Source organism: Emys orbicularis, chromosome 5, assembly GCF_028017835.1.
Source record: "Emys orbicularis isolate rEmyOrb1 chromosome 5, rEmyOrb1.hap1, whole genome shotgun sequence".
Taxonomy (NCBI): domain Eukaryota; kingdom Metazoa; phylum Chordata; order Testudines; family Emydidae; genus Emys; species Emys orbicularis.
The window spans coordinates 121,593,177-121,612,236 of NC_088687.1; the positions used below are offsets into that span (position 1 = coordinate 121,593,177).

At 43.9% G+C, this 19,060-nt stretch overlaps 3 protein-coding genes across 3 annotated transcripts in view; 2 read left to right on the forward strand and 1 right to left on the reverse strand.

The window, feature by feature from the left end:
• The window catches only part of TBC1D14 (TBC1 domain family member 14), a 90,659-nt gene extending 86,907 nt beyond the window's left edge, over positions 1-3,752 (forward strand). The window contains exons 12-13 of the mRNA XM_065404894.1: positions 1,070-1,328; positions 3,628-3,752. Coding sequence (XP_065260966.1) covers positions 1,070-1,328; positions 3,628-3,693 — 325 coding nt within the window. The 3' untranslated portion in view covers positions 3,694-3,752. The remainder of the gene's footprint in view (positions 1-1,069; positions 1,329-3,627) is intronic.
• A 7,676-nt stretch (positions 3,753-11,428) lies between these two features.
• On the reverse strand, positions 11,429-13,220 carry CFAP184 (cilia and flagella associated protein 184). The gene is made up of 2 exons (XM_065405739.1): positions 12,321-13,220; positions 11,429-11,974 (listed from the first exon to the last, which is right to left on the reverse strand). Exons 1-2 carry the CDS (start codon positions 13,218-13,220, stop codon positions 11,429-11,431), a joined length of 1,446 nt encoding a protein of 481 aa, XP_065261811.1.
• Positions 13,221-13,680: 460 nt separating this feature from the next.
• Positions 13,681-17,962, forward strand: TADA2B (transcriptional adaptor 2B). Its single transcript, XM_065405644.1, has 2 exons — positions 13,681-13,950; positions 16,970-17,962. Exons 1-2 carry the CDS (start codon positions 13,681-13,683, stop codon positions 17,960-17,962), a joined length of 1,263 nt encoding a protein of 420 aa, XP_065261716.1.
• Positions 17,963-19,060: the final 1,098 nt, after the last annotated feature.

Below are 19,060 nucleotides of genomic sequence, written 5' to 3' on the forward strand. Positions count from 1 at the left end.
TCTTCAATTCCTCTTTCTCCCTTCAGCACACACCCTTGCTGTGTCCAAATCTTGCAGATTCTTCTTACACAATGTTAGTAAGATTCAATCTTAGCTGTGGCCACACCGCTAAAGCTGTTGTTGAAACCCTCATCTCCCATCATGATTACTAGAACGGTTTCCTCTCTGGCCACCTCAACACGCATTTTGCCCCCTCCAGGCCCTATTCAAGATACAGTCTCTAAAGTAATCTTCCTGGCCCTATGTCTGTCTTTTTTTTTTTTAATCCTACCAGCTGCTTCTGCTTCCCCTTCTCTGTTCCATTAAATTCAAGCTTCCCGTGATCACCCTCAAGATTAAACACTGTTCCCCTACCTTCTTATCTCATTACCAGAACTTTCCCACCCTTGTGTTCCACCAGCTATGTCAGTCCTGTTGCTCAATTTGTCTGTTTCTCCTGCGACCATTGCCACACCTTCTTCATCATCTTCCTCCGAGCTGGATATCAAAGCTCCACTACTCTCTCCTTACACAAATCCTACCTGAAGATCTACTTCTTCCATGGCAGCTGGAACAAACTAAATAAGCCACCTATTTCACTTGTATATCCTGAGAGAACTACTCATCTATATGGAGGGGAGCAGGATCAAATGTTGGGAGATGCATGGCATAAGATCCCTGGAATTTAAACTGGAAATTAGCATGGGAAAAGACAAAAGGAGTTTGGGCGGGGGAGTGCAGTGGGGAAACTTAATATATAAGACATGCCTAATGTCATTCAAGCTGTTCTGTATATTACATACCTTTCCCCCCCCATTCTTTCTCTTTACGGATTTTATGCCCATTAGGGAAAAGAACTAGGTCTTCCTATAGGTATGTACATCACCTAGCACATTTTGAATAGCTTTGCAATCTAAATTATACTTTCTGTGAAACAGTGTATATATTTATACCAAATATAAATGAACTTTCCAGTATCTGATCACTAACAAACTGTTGTTCAGCTGTTATTTAAGACTTGTGTACCTCTGTGCTGCTGCTTAAATTTTTTTCTTACATCCTAACCCTAAAGATTTTCCTCTGTTTTCAGGATATTCACATTGTACAGCAAGTCTTTGCCACTAGACCTTGCATGTCGTGTCTGGGATGTGTTCTGCCGGGATGGAGAGGAGTTCCTATTCCGTACAGCCTTGGGAATATTAAGACTTTTTGAAGATATTTTGACCAAAATGGACTTTATTCACATAGCCCAGTTCCTAACAAAGTTACCAGAGGACTTGCCTTCAGAAGAATTCTTCACATCTATTGCTGCGATTCAGATGCAAAGTAGAAACAAAAAGTGGGCTCAGGTAAAGAGAACTTATTTGTTTGTCTCCTTTGTATAACAAATGAAGGAGCATTTGGCAATGCCTGAGAAAATGCATAACAGTGCAGCGGAGTATATTTATGGTTTGGTAGGCTTGTAGATCACTTTATAATGCTGGCAGGTGAACGTTTAGTGAAAAGGCTGGTTGTCCTGAACGTTTCCCCTCTGGGAATCAGGAGTTGGATCAATCCTCGTTACGCTAAAATTCTGGTGGATCCAAGCTTGAATAGTGGCAGCGTGCAGGATTTTTCTCCTATTAATTGCAAAGGAGGCTAAAAAAACCTCAGACATAGAAGTTCAGTATTACAACTTCATATTTAAAAAAAAAAATTGGTTTGGTTTGTGGGAAAAGATGAGACAACTGAATCCTGTATGAATTTTTTTTCTCCACTCCATCAGTACTCTGTTGCCAAACTGTTGTAATTAACAGGGAGCCTAGAAATCCAGTTGCCCCAGAAAACCTGGAATTTGCATTTTTTACAGAGAATCTTTAGTTTTTATGTTTTGTGAAAAAATAAAAACATCTTTACTATTAACTAAATTTTACTGAAAGTATCAATGTCACTTATTCAATGCATGCAACCTCCCTCTCTTGTGGTTGATTTTTGAATGTGCTTTAAACTAAGCATACTTCAATAAACTGCTTCGGCATATAGAGGTTATTCAACAGCATATAGGGGTTTGTGTTTTAACGCATCTTAAATTCCACTTCAGCCTCTAGATGTGAGTAATTAAATTCTGAAAAGATGCTGAAAACTTTTGTCACCCTTAAAGACCATGTCATTGAGATTGGCAAGGACAAATTTCACGCTGATGGTAATAGGCTGTTCTGTACTGTATGCAGCAGGGCTGTAGATTACATTCAAAGGCAGACAATTGTAGAACATATGGAAAGCGCTAAACATAAACTGAATGAAAAGAAATGAAAACAAAGCTTAAATCAGTAGGGCCATCGACAACAATAAAGAAACAAGGCACTGTGATTGGATTATTCTGTTAATTTTATTTTATCATAATGATTGGCACTGACAGGCTTCAAACGTGCTTAAAATTGTAAATATATCAATAAAACCGGTTCAACTGATACGTATATATATGGTGGGTAGGGAAACTAAAGTTCAGCGTTTCATTTTAATCGCAGGAAAACACATATTTGTATGTATGTTTGATTTTTATCAGATAATTTCGTTGTTTTATCACTGAAAACTAGGATCCCCAGTCATAACCTCAGCCAAATAGTGGTCAAATATGGCAAAGCAAATTTGGCTTTCTGCCCATACTTCTGCAGAGAAAGAAGCTGCTTACTGGTAGCTGCATTTCTTTGTGCGCTGAAGTATGAAAATGTAGAGACCACCTTGGCTGAGCCCTAGGGTAGACCACAAACAGTTGTGTCCTGCAACAAATGTTTGGCCTGGTCCCCACTAAGCCCCCACTTCGGACTAAGGTACGCAAATTCAGCTACGTTAATAACGTAGCTGAATTCGAAGTACCTTAGTCCGAACTTACCGCGGGTCCAGACGCGGCAGGCAGGCTCCCCCGTCGATGCCACATACTCCTCTCGCCGAGCTGGAGTACCGGCGTCGACGGCGAGCACTTCCGGGATCGATCCGGGATCGATTTATCGCGTCTAAACCAGACGCGATAAATCGATCCCAGAACATCGATTGCCTGCTGCCGGACCCTCCGGTAAGTGTAGACGTACCCTTTGTTTCGAGTGTCCAGGCTACAAGCTATACATGTGTTCACTTCAGTGCCTTGACCAAGACAAGCAAATCAGTGCAGTGCCATTTGAGATCTTCCTTTGAAACCCAGTAACTCAGTCCTCTTCTTTGATAGTTACTGCAACCACTGTCATCACCTAACATAACATTTATTCACTACAGTCTCAGGCAGTTAAGATTCATTTGGTATTATGTTTTTTCTCAGGCAATTTCTGGTGGCAGAAGGAGATGTTCTCCTATAAGCGTGGCAGAGTAGAGAACCCAACCTCTAGGCTTCGTGGTGTATGGTTTTGGTTTTTTCTCCTCACCTTAGATTTTGTACCTTGTCAAATGGGATGGAAAAGTGACACAGTGCCCACATGGCAGAATGCCCCAAAGTCTTGTCATGTTAGCTGTGTTTCAGACCTCCCATTTAGTGTAGAGGTTCTTTCAAAGTTTGAAACTTTTTTGAAAACCATGCAATAGCTTGTTGGTGCACTGTAACCAAACATGTGTTAAAGTATATTTTTAACTTAATTGTGTGTTTTTTCTTCCTCTCAACTCCCTTTTTGAAATGTCTAGGTACTGGTTGCACTGCAGAAAGACAACCGGGAAGTGGAAAGAGGAAGCCCTTCACTCAAACACTGAAACTATGGTTGCCTCAAATGGACATTCAAGGGAAAAGAATCTGAAGTGGCAAATGTATGTCAGGATGAACTCCATACGTAGAGCTGCAAATAAGTGTGTTGTTTTGAGTTTTGTTTAGCACTGGAATTGGCCTTAAAGAAAAAAATGTAAAAGAAAAACTTTTTAAGTAACAAAACCAAGGCTTAGCCTTAAGAAGCGTACTAGAATGAGTGTTTGCTGTGGACAGCATTATACATTCTGCACTTTTAACGAAGGCAATGAAACCAGGCAATTTTAAGCTTGCCTTTTTTTAATTTCAGTATAAGTATTTTTAAATACTGGTAATTGGTAACAGTGTGAGTTGCTTTGAAAGCTACTCCCCAGTTTGATTCTTAACCAGAATATACATGCATAAGAGTAGGTGGATTTGGAGAACCTGTTCAGTAACTGGTGCTGGAGTTTATAGTTAAGTGAGGTAAGGATCACTTTCTTAGAAATGTCCCCTATTTTTAAAAGCTATAGGCCTCATTTACCAAAGAGACTGTTAAAGTAAAATAGAACTACATTCCATCCCATTAACTGAAAACAAAGACCAAACAAAAACACCATGGTAAGTAGAAAATACACTTAAAAACTAGGGAGGGAGGAGTCAGACTAGCAGTACAGCAACAGAGTCCGTTTTCAACCTGCATTGCAACAGTGTTTCCCAATATAGATGCATTGGGAAAGTGCCACATTAATCCCACTGGATACTAAACTCTCCAAGGGATGATCTGTAGTATTACTATAGCATTATTTCCCATTGGCTCACTCCCATGCCCCTATTGAACAGAAGTAAGATGCTAGTAAATGGTAATTAGCAAGTGAGGTTTGCTGGGGAAAGTGTCAAGAAATGGTAATTCCCTAAAGGGATGAGTAAAATTCATCCATTGATCTAGTTCTTTTTGAGGATAATGGTGTTTTTAAGACCAGCCTGTACCACATGGTACTGCGCTTGAGCAAGTTACGCAGATGGCAAACTGCAGTTGCATATTTCCATTATACAGCTAAAATTTTCTCTGCCTTCATCAACTGAATGTTTGATTGTAAATCATAAGTGTCCATGATTTACATTGTACACTATACAAAAAACTGCGTGGGATAAATTGCTTTATAAATCATATGAATTTCAACACTGAAAAGGGAAAATAACTGAAGCAATATGCATTTGATAGCTGTAAATGGGAATTTCTGAATCCTCTTTAGCTTTGGATCTTATGTTCACAATCACCCTTCAGTCTGTCTTTATGCTGGCTGCTCTAATGTTGTCTGAAACACAAGTATAGATGAGAGAGAACCTGAACTAACACAACTGAAATAAAAGTGGAAGTATACTTGCACACACTATTGAATTCCAAGCACATACAGCATATAATGTAAAATGTCTATAGGATACATGCAAAATACTATCCATTAGTGAAGTAATATATTTTCCTTAAGTGGCATTTTGACCATAATCTTTAAAAAGACTCAAATGCAACAATGATTTTTCTAAATAAGTGCTTCAGGATTCTGTCACTTCAAAGAGAATGTAATACAAATGCAGCTTGTAAGTCTGTTACCTCTTTGGCCTCTCTTCCCCTTCCGCACTTTGTATACCTACCATAATTAGCTACTTAGCTTATTTCTGGTGCTGGCCATTAATTTCTTCAGTAACTGGCAGCATAGTAAAAATTCTAGTGAAGGTAAATGTCCAGGCATCAGAATGGCATTTCCTTTCTTTCATCAGAAATTGCTTAGCTTTGGTCCTTTCATGACTGGTATTGACATTGTAGATGCTATGAAGTGCAATAGAAAGTTGGAAAGTCGGTACCTTTTGATCTACATTATCTTTTTAATATCACAGATATGCCTTTTTTGTGAAGGTGTATAGAGGCCTAACATCCAGAACATTTGCACTATACATTTACATACTATACATTACGTATTTATGTAGACCAACTTTATCCTCGGTATACATCCAGTTAGATGGTACTGTAGCTGGCTTTGAAACTGTAACTTAGTCTTCATTACAACTTAATTTGTAGGTCCTTTTAAACCAAGTGTCAGAACACGGTTCACCTACCTTATTGGAATACAATGTTTGCCACTGGATATTTAGCAGCCATCCCCAGTCGGTCTCATTTTGCTCCCCATCTAATCGGATGTTTAATGTTAACACTGAAAATGGGCTTGGTTGTGGAAAAAGGCCTGCTGCAGCACTTGTGCACTGTTTGTTACTTGCAGATGTAATTATTTTGTTCTGTGATTGATTTTTTTGTTTTGTGTTTTCTTAGATGTATATATTTTCTAATTGATTTATTTGTGTACATAAAGGTATGTTCTTTAAGTAATGAAGAAAAGCAATGCAATAAGGAGCTTTGCACAGTTTGTTTTAAAATAAAACCCTGTATTTGGGAAAACTTTTCACCTGCCTAAAGATGCAGTTTAAACTTTTCAGTATACTTGATTTGAAAATACGCTTGAATTTTGATAATGCTGTTGAGATGTATAATGGAATAGGATTACTTGCCACTATAGCTTTTTAATTTTCTGACAGCATACCAAATATCTTAATTAGCTATTAAGGAAGGTTTTCATAATTAAATTCAGGGATTGCATACCAGATTTTGCCATCTTGATTTTATTGTTCAGGGATACGTGTAACATGATGCATTGAGATTTCCCTATTCTCCATCAAAACAGAGAGCTGTTCTTTTTTCCTCCCAACGGGTTTAAAAAAATGAAAATGCTGCAATAATTTAGAAGTCTGCAACTTTCACTTTACATGCAGCAAATAAGAGAAACTAGGAAGACTGCAACCTGGTTTGGGATTTTGTGCAACCTGCACTTTACAGTAAAACAAAATATTTTGCATCTTCAATCAGTAATAGTCAAAATGTATCATTTAGTAAAGAATTTCATTTTGAAAGGTACTTTATAATGGCTTCTATTTTTGAATGTTTTAAATACTAGAACAATATGTAAAGAACTATTGACACTCTCTGTATATGTTTGTTTTTATGTACAATTATCAATTTTTGTTTAGGTAAGTGTATCAAATGAACTTTTTTGAACTGTAAATATGGTTTTATTAAAGTCATGTAAAGTTACCTAGATCACACTGTGTCAATTACAGTGTAATCCAGGCCAAAGTTCCTGAGTTTATATACCAATACCCAACCTGTTGATAAGGAATCAACTCCTCTTCCTGACTCCATTCAATGAATGAACCAGAAACCCAACTTTGCATATGCTACAATTTCATAGTGTATTCTTTTTTTTAAAACTGTTTGTGTTCCCTTCCCTGTTCTGACTGCTATAATCCAGTCTGCTTGAAAATATTTGGAATTGCTTCCTTTTTTTTCAGCTAGCACATACTGGTACATAAGGTTTACAAAGAAAGGGATTTTCAGGTTTAACAGTTCTTGTATGGTGCCATATTGTACTTTCCCATAGGAAGGGAACAAAGGGTCCATGGATCTCCTGAGTCTCATGTTACAGTCAGGGGTCAGCACCACCATTTAGCACGACGGACACTTGACAAAATTACCAGACTTAGTGACAGACATTGGCGGGGGGTGGGAAGGGGCTCTGGGCTGAGGCAGGAGGTTGGAGTGTGGGAGGGGGTGTATGGGCTCTGCGCTGGGGGTGCAGGTTCCAGGGTGGGGCCAGAAATGAGGGGTTCAGAGGATGGGAGTGGGCTCTGGGCTAGAGCAGGAGATTGGGGGGGATGAGAGCTCCAGCTGGGGGTGCAGGCTCTGGGGTGGGGCAGGGGATGAGGGGTTTGTAGGGCAGGAGTGGGATCAGGGCTGGGGCAGAGGGTTGGGTTGTGGGAGGGGGTCAGTGGTGCACACTCCAGGAAGCTCTTCCCTCAAGCAGCTCCCAGTCCCCTCTCCAGCTCCAACACGGAGGCACGGCCAGGTGGCTCTGCGTGCTACCCTCTCCACAGGCACTGCCCCCGAAGCTCCCAGTGGCCATGGTTCCTGGCCAATGGGCTGGGAGCTGCAAAGTCAGTGCTTGCGGGTGGGGCGGGGGGAGGGACATGGAGGCAGCGTGCCTGCAGAGGCGCCTGGCTGCGCCTCCGCCAGCAACAGCATGGGGGGGAGACGCTTGTGGGGAGCTGCCTGAGGTGAGCACCCCCACGGACCTCAAAATTTTTACCATGGACACTTGTGTCCATGTACAGACACATTGCCGACCCCTGGTTACAGTTTCAAATTCTAATCATTTTCCTCAGGAGGAAGGGCTTTGGAAGACCAGAGTGGTAATTGTTTGTTCCCACAACATTGGGACACAATGAGAAAACAAAATCCCAAGGAAGTTGCATAAGATTAAGTGAATGTTTGTTTTTTAACTGCTGCATAGTGCATTTGCTCCCTACATTCTTCCCCTATCTGAGTCAAACCTCCATCCTGAGGAGCTTCTTTTCCATGCTTACTAGCCTCTCCTCCCCCAGGCCATATGTACCTGAAAGTGAAAGGAATGTTAGCCCTTGCTGCTTAATAGTCTTAAAAGAAAATGGCTTATATGACCCTTTCTTTTACTTGAGGCTTAAGACCAAAGGAACAAACTGTAAGAAGACTCATTGGGACTGTCAGAGGAAAGGATACTGAGCTTGATGGACCTTTGGTCTAACCCAGTATGGCCGTTCTTATGGTTTTATGACTATTTAAAGGAAATCCAACTACACTGGTAGGGCTTTGGAACATACACCAAAAAGTAGGAATAATAGATACTGCTCCTTTGGAGTAGTAAGTACAACGGAAGATGGCATTTATGAAGCTTGTTTTATGGTGAGAGAGAACTGTAACTTGATCATCAAACTGAGGCTCAAGTAGATAGCGTGTAATTCTGTTACAGGGAGTCTATTATTCATATGACCGTATATCTTTACCAAAACAATTGAGTAGGAAACCAAATAGATGCTCTACTGCACAACAGGACATCTCTAACTTAAAATTTTAGCTGGAGAAGAGCTTACCTATTAGCCTGAGTAACGGGGCTTAACCTGAAAGAAACAGGGTTTTATAAATAAATTATTTCCCTTTTTCACTTAAGATGTTGGCCACTATATTTATTGGAATATGTCTCCATGTGCTGGCTAGTGTCTAGAAGAGATTAAATTGGGTAGTGGTGTTTTGCCCCAATTAGTCAACCTATTTTGTAGTCTCTCATCACTACTGGAGATTTAGTAGAGCACCAAAAACCAATTGACATAAAAATGGGGTGTTTAGTACAGTTGAATTGTTTTGCTGTGACTTTTAAACCATTTTGCAAAAAAAAAATTAAAAAATCACCAATCAAACTAATTAGAGAGATGGAAAAACATATACTGTGGCATCTAATCTGTTCCAAGCCTGTGCAGGATTGTTTTCAGACTATCATCTTTCCAGGACAGTAGACCAAGCTTTTATGCTCTCAGTAATAAAATGACCAGCTTTCCATTATGATCACAATTCCTCCCTCCCAACTGACAATTTTTTAGTGTGGTATCAATTCTTTTTCCCAGTGTTGAGGTGATTCAGAAAGGCTACTTCAGAGATCACTTAGAAAAAAATAGTTGTAAACATTTTTAGAAACTTAATGCTTTTTAATCTACTCTTTTATATATCTTAGCTAAGAAAACTCAGAATAAGTTTGTTTGCTGATTCTAGCCAAGATCTAGTGCACTGGACTTACTGAGAAGGCAAGAATATTTGTTGTTCATTTTGTAATTAGAACCTCATGATGCTGTCATTTCTCAGATGTATGTTGAACATGTGCAGACCTTGAGACTGATATGTCTAATGATGCTTATTGCATCAACTTGTGCAGTTTAGGATCTGTACTAAGTCCACAGATGAACCACCATGACTTATTGGGGTTAGGAGAGATTTGGATCTCTATGGAAAGTATGTCTAAGGCAGAGGTGGGCAAACTATGGCCCACAAGCCACATCCGGCCTGTGGGACCCTCCTGCCCGGCCCCTGAGCTCCCAGTCTGGGAGGCTAGCCCCTGGCCCCTTCCCCACTGTCCCCTCTCCCCTACAGCCTCAGCTCACTGTGCCGCCGGTGCAATGCTCTGGGCAGCGGGGCTGCGAGCTCTTGCCGGGCCGCGCAGCTGCAGAGCCACGGCCTGACCCAGCGCTCTGTGCTACGTGGTGGCGTGGCTTGGTCCAGCTAAGCAGCACGGCTGCCTATCCTGGTGCTGTGGGCAGCACGGCTGTTGCATTGCCAGCCACTGGTGCTCCAGGCAGTGCGGTAAGGGGGCAGAGAGCGGGGGGGGGGATGTTGGATCGAGGGCAGGGGAGTTTGGGGTGGTGGTCGGGGGTGTGGATAGGGGTCGGGGCAGTCAGAGGACAGGAAATGGGGGTTGAATGGGGGTAGGGGTCCCAGGGGGGCAGTCAGGAAGGAGAAGGGGGGTTGGATTGGGTAGGGTTCCTGGGGGGCCGACAGGGAACAGGGGGGGTTGGATGGGGCAGGAGTCCCGGTGGGGGCCTGTCGGGGTGAGAAGCAGGGGGGTCGAATAGGCTGAGGGGGCCGGGTCACGCCTGGCTGTTTGGGAGGCACAGCCTCCCCTAACCGGCCCTCCATACAATTTCAGAAAACTGATGTGGCCCTCAGGCCAAAAAGTTTGCCCGCCCCCTGGTCTAAGGTATCTATTGCCTTAGTATGTAAATACCAGTGTTAAAACTACTACGTGTCATCTTGCTCTTTAAGTACTGAAGTTATAACCCCCTGCCACTGTTCTGACCCACATCATTTCACTGTTGTAGAGACATTTCTTCTAGCTTTAGAAACCAGAAAAAGGTCAGTCACTAGCCACTCATTACTTACTAGACCAGTGCATGCTACGAGTGGGCTGAGAGAGCCCTCTCCAGCTCTGCCCTCTGCAAGCATTTTTCATCCACCAGTGGCCAATAAGTTAACTCCCTCGCAGCAATGATTTAAGGATTCATTAGCATCCATAGTTCTGCAGCTCTTTCATTCTGTGAACATCTTCATAAGAGAACTTTTCATGGATCTCCCTTTCAACTCTCTGCTGCTTGGCTGTCAAAATGTTTAATTCTGTGGACCAATAAGGAAAACCCTGCAGATCACTGGTGCTTCACCAACCGTAGCTTGAGGATAATTAGGTTAGTTAACACCTGTACACTGTATTCTGCATATAAATACAAGACAATTGCTATGTATTAATACTAAAGCTCCTGATAAATTGTATTATTTACAATCTATATATATCACTTTAATTTTTGTAAAACTCTCTGAAGATATAATCCTCAAAACATGTCTGAGACACAGGTTGGTAAGTACACCTACTTTAGAGTTCGGGGGAACAGACTGCCAAGGCCACACAGTGAGTTAGTGGCAGAACCAGGACTGGAATCTGAGGGTATTTGACTTGCAGTTTTTTGCTTACACCAGAGGGTGATGCTGCCAGCGATTAGAATAGTGCCAGTGTGTGTGTGTGTTTTAAATGCATACTTAAAATATCAATATGATAGAGTAAATAGCCAAATATGCTTGGTTTCTTCATGAACCATTGAAAAAGGCAGAACTTCATGGCAGTCTCCTGATGGAATGTATAACATTAAAACTTTGGAAACAAAGTTTTCATTAGATGTGAAATTGAGACTATTTCACCCTTTTACTATATTCCAAGCCTGTAAATGAAAAACAATTTCAGAGACAAATAAACCAATTTAAGTGCTCAATTTTTGTTTTTCTGTCTTTTAACCTCACTTTCTCCAAAATCCTCATCCTGGTAGAAAGGATTTTGCTTCCTTGATTTTTTTCTTTACGGCTTTGCAAGTAAGGGTGAGTCCAGCATGGTGACGTTTCAGCATCTCCAGCCGCTGACTTAGTACTTCAGCAGCATCCACCTTGTTCTCAAAGTCCTGCAGCAGTGCCTCACTTCCGAGAAGCCCACACTTCTGTCGCAACTTCAAGTTGTGTACCCGTAAACTATCCCTAGCCTGTTTGGTTTTGGTCAGAATCTCTCTTTTCTGGGCCACCAGTGTCTCAGTCTCCATCAGCTGGGCCCTTTGGTCTTGATTCTGAGCTTCTACAAACTGGAGTTTTTCTTTGAGCTGGGTCAGGACTTGCACTGTATTAGTGATCTTGTTCCGGAGCTTGAGAAGCTCTTCATTGCGCTCCTCAATTTTCTCATTGTAGGTCTGGTTCTCTATCTTCAGCTGCTCAAAGTCTATCAGGTGCAGTCCTTCTGCCAGCTCCTCTTGAGCTTTCAGGCTTGCTTCAAGCTTTTCAATCTTATGCTGCAGCTTGATGTTTTCCAGGCGGACCTAGAATGGTAGAAATGAGAGACCAGGAAAGATTTATTAGCGTTTCTAATCCACCTCTCTATCAGGATAGGCCTTCTTTGTGCTTTGTCAAGTCTAAGTATAAATGACATAATCCCTGAAGCATCTTCCACTGATTTTTAGCAGGGGCTAGATACCAAGTAGGATTTTCAAAAGTGGCTCCTTCATTTGTAGGTGCCTAACTGCTTTTACAAATCTGGCCCAAAGTTGAAGATATCTACATTAAAAGGGTAGGTACTCTAATGTGATGCTAGCTGTGGTCCCACATCCCATAGGGTTCATGGACGCTGCTCTGGAAGCACAAGTCCCATGTTAGGGGTGGCCTCACCTCACTCATCTCGTTCTCTTTACGCTGCTCCTTGGCTTGGATGTGCTCCACCTCCTTAATGGCAGCTTCCTTCCCCCCCAGCTGGCGCCCCAGGGTGAAGAGGGTCACTTCCTTCTTGCAGGCCTGGAAGGCGAGCCAGTCGGCGTTCACCTGGTCCAGCTTCTCCGTGCAGCGCTGCTCCAGGTCGTCTAGCTGGAGCTGGTACCATGCCCGCTGCTGGGCCAGCTGGCTCCTCAGCTCCTCCAGCATGGCCAGGTAGCGGGTGTAGCGCTGCTCCTTGTCGGAGACCAGCTCCTCCAGCTCCGCGCGGGGCGGCTCCTCGCCCTTCTTGCGGAAGAGCTCGTACAGCTTGAACTGCAGGTGCCCGTTGTACTGGCGCGTGCGCTCGCGCTCGGCCAGCAGGAGCCGGTACTGCTCGGTCAGCTCCGCGCGCCGCCGCTGCTCCGCCGCCGCCGCCTCCTCCTCCCCTTCCTCTTCCTCCTCCTCCTCCTCGTCGGTGGGGCTGCCCAGCTCCAGCAGGGGCAGGCTGGGCCGCCCCTCCCCCCAGCTCTCCTGGGGGCTTAGCACTTCCCCCACCTGCAGCGGGGGCGGCTCCTCGGCCTCGCCCTCCGTGAAGCTAGCGCTGGTGGGCGCCTCTGGGGCGGCTCCCGCCTCTGCCTCGGGGCTTCCCTCAGCGGCCGGGGAAGGAGGCTCCGTGCCCGCCCTGTGTTCAGGCTCTGCCGCCCCCTCCTCCGCGGCAGCCTCTTCCCCCGACGGCTTCTCAAGGGGGCTCTCGCCCCCGGCCTCCTCCGGCCTCTCCTCTCCGGCCGCCTGCTCCTCCGCGACGGGCCCCGGGCCCTCTGCCTCCACAGGGGACTCCCCGGGGTGCACCGGGGCCTCGGCCTCCGCCTCCTCCTCCATCCCCTCAGCTGGGCCCTCTACCGGGCCGGTCCACGGCTTGATTCGGGCGCGTCGGTCTCAGCCCCACTCGCTTCGTTGTTTACCTGTCTTCTCCGTTGTCAAGGCAACAAGGCTGGACTCGTTCAGCCAATGGGAGGAGTAGCCTCCTCCCTGCGGAGACACTGTGCCGACGCCCCAAACTGTTGGTCGACCACTCAGTGAAGGGGCTGCCTAGGCTCGCTTACCTGATTGGTTGTAGTGGAGGCGGACGGAACCAGAGCCTCGAATTCTATTGGTCCTTGGGTTTTCGCCACGCCTCATCGCCCTCACCCTATTGGTTCAATTACGAGGGGCGTGTCAGATTGTTTGGCTCTATTGGGCTCCCACTACGGGTCCCCGCCCCTTGGGCGCGTTGCCATTGGCCGTCCCTGGGTGTGGGCGGTGCCGCGCGTGCGTAGTGCGGCGCGGCGGGCGGGGTAAGATGGCGGAACTGGGGAAGAAGTACTGCGTGTACTGTCTGGCTGAGGTGAGCTCGCTCCGTTTCCGTTGCACCGAGTGCGCCGACATCGAGCTCTGCCCAGACTGCTTTTCGGCAGGCGCCGAGATCGGGCCGCACCGCCGATGGCACGGCTACCAGCTGGTGGACGGCGGCCGCTTCACCCTCTGGGGGGCCGAGGCCGAGGGCGGCTGGAGCAGCCGGGAGGAGCAGCTGCTGCTGGACGCGATCGAGCAGTTCGGCTTCGGCAACTGGGTAAGCGAGCGGCCGCCGGGCAGCGCAGGGGGACGCGGAGCTCAGAGCCCCTTTCCCTGCCCGGCCTGGCAGCCTCAGGGCCGAGCATTGCGCTGGCCCGTCATGCCGTGGGCTTGTCAGGGAGCCGGTCTCTGAGTCGGTGCGTCAGGGGGAGGTTAACGCTGCTTCGGGACCTGGGACCGCTCCTCAGTGGGGCTCCTCCGACTGTGATGTGCCGTTTCTATCGTCCCCCGCTCCGCGAAGCGGGCCCACAGCTCCCCAGGGGGCTGATCCAGCCGTACCCCCCGCCCCCTGCCCATTTCCCCCCTGCCCATCCACCTCCTGTACAGCGTGTCAGCTGTACGGCGTCTAGGTGCTGGCAGCTAGCCCCCCCTCCCCAGCTGCTCCTTTCCGCTCAGGCGCGCTCCATGGTCTGGGTAAAATTCACAAGTCTTTAAAATAGAAACTCTGTCCTCTTGTTGCTCGTTATACCTGCGGTCACTGAAACCTGACCACTTTCCACACCATCAGACTTGCTAGTGCTGTTTATGCTGCTGCTGGACAAACTTCACTTCTCTGTGGTGTATCTAGTCAGTCACTTTCTGGGTCCCATGCATAGGTGTTGAATTGAGTCTCTGGCTAGTGATGGCCCATACAACAACTTTCTGGTCATGACCAGACCAACAGTCTTGGTCCAACTTAAGGTTTCCACTTAAGGGAGTGTCCGGGGGAATGTTCAATTTCTGGTTATTACATCTGTGAAGAAAACCTGCACAAAATGATGCTGAGCTGTCTTACTGAGTCTGCAGGAGCCAAAATGGTAACATGGAGATGGCAACTTCTTCCTTCTTCTCAAGAAGATAACATTGAAATGTTATGACACTTTTGAAGTTAGCATTAACTGTTGATCATGTTGACACAAACATCTGTTTATTTTAGGATAGTATGCAGGGTATGAATAACATCATTTTTGAAATATTCTTGTCCCCTGTGGCATTGTATATAGTACTTGAGATACAAACACTGCAGGTGAGTGTCTAAAGTCAAAGGCTCTATTAAATAGCTAAATTAAGAATACTTTCTTAATAAAAAGCTTTTGTGAAACCTTGGGGCTTTATTTTTGTTTTTAATCTAAAACTGACCCATCAACAACATGGTTTTCAGAAAGGGTCAATCAAGTTTTATGTCTGACACCCTGCCTCCCCCCCCCTCCCCACCCCCACCCCCGTACCTGTGTCATAGTCCATAGGTGTGTGTGTAGAAATAGTAACCAAAGAACCCCACAGATTGCACAATAACTTAGTATGTGCAGGGGGGATTCTAGTAAAGGAAGTGCTTCCCCAAAGACTTACAACAGAATCTGTCATCTAAAAAAGAACAGTAAAGATTTCCCTTTTTACACAATTTCCCATCCCAGTTTCATTGCAGATTTGACTCTGTTTACTCCTTTGTTCCCTATTCTCATCACACCTGTCTTCATTGTATTTATGTTTTTCACTCCATTATGTCACAACTCTCAGGTCTCACACACTCATCCTTTTTAATCTACACTAACAAAATTTTCTTTGTTTTGGTACAATATAGGAAGCTGACTCAATCACCATTTATGTTGATAATTGCTTGAAACAGGGCTTTTCTTCAGAAAGACAGCAAGATACCTCAACTCATCCAAGCTCGTACTGTTTAGTGCCCTACTCCACATCCCATTTTTTTCATAAATATGAGGGCAAGTCTTTTTTTTCTTTTTGAAATTCTTACTGCTTAATAAAACCTAATCTCATTAAATACACTTCTTATTATGATGGCTGTGGCCTTTTGTTACCTAACAAACTATTCTTGCAGAGATGTGCAAGCACTAATCTTTCTCACCTGTGTACTGTGTATTTAAAAAAAAAAAAAGGGGGGGGGGGGAATGGGAAATATGATCCAAATATTGAACTTCCACTTCCAAATGAGCAAAATTAGATATGAAGGCATCAGTTTTGACTACATGGCTAAGGCTGCATTAAGAATTACATTTAAAGAACTAAATATCTCTATTTCATAGTTTAATTATTGAATTAAATAATCATTAAAATATTGGCACAATAAATATTCATAGAACTGAATTTTGCTTCTAAATTTTCTTAGAAAAATTGCTACCAACTTCTGCAGGACAAAATACTTTTTAAAATTTTGTTTAGAGTTTTCCCTCTTCTTCCTCCATGTTTCTCTAGTTAAACAACCACATACACACATGACTAGGGTACTAGACTTAGGCCTCTCATTTGTTTAAATGTATACAGTTTCAGTGTTGCAATCTTTTTCCCCTTCTGTAAAATGTTGGAGTGAAGAGGGTATGAAACTCTGTTGGGAGGGAGGACCTGAATCATGGAAACAACTTTTATGAGTTGAATGATTGCCACTTATTTTTCCTACACTATGTGCCAAGCAAGCTGTTGAATAAATAGGATTGTTTGATCCTCTTATATTCTGCAAAGAAATGTGTTAACTTTTGTTCCCCAGAGAATTTTGACATATGATTCAACCAGTGGAATTACTCTACTTTTTGCTAGATTTCAGGGACGCTACAATACTGTCAAGGTGCACTTGATATTGAGACATGAAAGGCCTATATTTGGCAGTGGCCCTGAGGATGTCACTTCCAGATGGTGCTCATGTAGATCCTGGTGGTGTCTTGAGATTCACTGAGAAACTGATGTAGCTTGCTATGTTAATACTCATTAGTAGCATCTGTCTTAGAGCTTAGTCACTGAGGTGCTGTTCGCATCTGTATACCTTCTAGAAATCTAGCTAGATCGAGGAAACATCTTGGTGGAATAAAGAGATATTATAGGTGGGGTGGACTTTATACTGGACCAGAAGAAGACTCTGTGAATGCACAGTAGAATGGTTAACCTAAATATTGCTAGAAAAACAAAGATATTTCAGGTTGATGTGTGGGGAAAACATGAGAGGTTATCCCTAATAATTGGGTGTATTTTTAGAACTGAGCTAATAAGTCAAGCCATCACTAATTTCCTTAATTTTCTCCTTCTAGGAGGATATGGCTGCTCATGTTGGAGCATCCCGAACTCCCCAGGAAGTGATGGAACACTATGTAAGCATGTATATCCATGGCAACCTTGGAAAAGCCTGCATCCCTGACACTATACCTAACAGAGTGACAGATCACACTTGTCCTAGTGGTGGCCCACTTTCTCCTAGCCTGACCACACCCCTCCCTCCTTTGGACATATCAGTGGCGGAACAGCAGCAGTTGGGATATATGCCACTTCGAGATGACTATGAGATTGAGTATGACCAGGATGCTGAGACTCTGATCAGTGGTCTTTCAGTGAACTATGATGATGATGATGTGGAAATAGAATTAAAAAGAGCTCACGTTGATATGTATGTAAGAAAACTTAAGGAGAGGCAACGGAGGAAAAACATTGCACGAGATTATAATCTGGTACCTGCCTTTCTTGGGAAGGATAAAAAGGACAAGGAAAAAACTCCAAAACGGAAGATCACAAAAGAAGAAAAGGAGTTGAGGTTAAAACTGAGGCCTCTCTATCAATTCATGTCTTGTAAGGAGTTTGAAGACTTCTTTGAAAACATGCACAAGGAGAGGGTACTTCGAGCAAAGATTCGAGAACTGCAGCGGTACCGTCGAAATGGAATCACCAAAATGGAAGAGTCAGCAGAATATGAGGCAGCTAGACATAAACGGGAGAAGAGGAAGGAGAATAAAAATATAGCCAATTCCAAGAGAGGAAAGGAAGATGGTAAGGATGGGGAATTTGCTGCAATTGAAAATCTGCCTGGCTTTGAACTCTTATCAGACAGAGAAAAGGTGCTCTGTAGCTCTCTAAATCTGAGTCCGGCACGTTATGTGACTGTGAAAACTATAATTATTAAAGACCATCTCCAAAAAAGACAGGGTATTCCCTCAAAAAGTCGCCTTCCCAGTTATTTGGACAAGGTACTAAAGAAAAGGATTTTAAACTTCCTAACAGAAAGTGGTTGGATATCTAGGGATGCTTCATGAAACTCGTCTGATTTGAAAGCTGAGTCAATGTGAATAAATGGTTCATCGTGGGCCAAATGACTCTGTTACTTTCTCTGCCTCCCCAAAGCTAGGATTTTTCCCTGTAAAACATGAGTATTTACAATCCTCTGTCCAAAAGGATGCTCTTACATTGGATCATGGAAAATACCAAACTGTAACTTCTTGTGTGATCTTAAAGTTAAGTACTTTAAGATAAAGGATTTGCCGCTAAATATTCATTGCAGAATGAGGTGGATCAGATTTCATCTCTTTTGGAACATTATTGGAACGGATATGTTCTTACTTTGATATATTCAAATCCAGTAGCCCAAGGCTAGTTGTTATACTCTCTGCTGTTGGACAAAAGGGTTATTAGTGCAACACTTGCTTGTTTTGGGGTGGGAGATGGAAGCATTCATTTGGTGGAGCCTGTCTTGTATCACTCTCTCTTCATGGTGCTGGTAGCCAAATGAAACTTACAAAAATTCTGAGCTTTGAAGTACAGAACACTTGAAGTGAGCATTTTTGTGAATAGTGCTTAGCTTCCAGCACTCTTTACTCAGTAACAAGGACCTGTATTGTGGTAGAGTGATGTGAGCACATATAGAAAATGCAAGAGGAGGTGAGCCAACAGGATGGGACAGGGACATGGAATATGGTGGATAAGTTGCTTCCAGTCACTTCCCTCATGGAGCAGATTCTTAAAAACTTATTTTCACACTGAATTGCCACTTAGGCAGATTACTCCAGGGTCTGTGCTGGCATAGATCCTGTAGGAAACTCCTGTTGCAGACCGATAATTCAGTAGTCACAGAGTTCCCTGCCCCTACTCTGGGCATGGGGGGGCTTAACTGGTCCAGCGAAATGTAATGTTCTTCTGAATCTGGTCAGTTGTTAATGTACATTTTCATCTAATACTGATGTACAAACCACTGACGTAAAAACATGGGAGCTACTTCAGACTTGCAGCTAAAGTCCCCTGCTCATTAAAAAATATGAAACTAAATCAAGCCATTACATGTTACCCATTGCACATATTTTGCTTAAAATATGTTGAGACAAATTTATTGCAAATGGCAGCAAAAATCTTAATTTGCT

Excerpts from the sequence above, each read along its gene's own strand:
- CFAP184 (XM_065405739.1), bottom strand. The coding sequence starts at position 13,220 with ATGGAGGAGGAGGCGGAGGCCGAGGCCCCGGTGCACCCCGGGGAGTCC. Across the intron at positions 11,975-12,320 it reads AAGAGAACGAGATGAGTGAG|GTCCGCCTGGAAAACATCAA; the intron begins GTGAGGCCACCC and ends CTACCATTCTAG.
- TADA2B (XM_065405644.1), top strand. The coding sequence starts at position 13,681 with ATGGCGGAACTGGGGAAGAAGTACTGCGTGTACTGTCTGGCTGAGGTG. Across the intron at positions 13,951-16,969 it reads AGTTCGGCTTCGGCAACTGG|GAGGATATGGCTGCTCATGT; the intron begins GTAAGCGAGCGG and ends TTCTCCTTCTAG.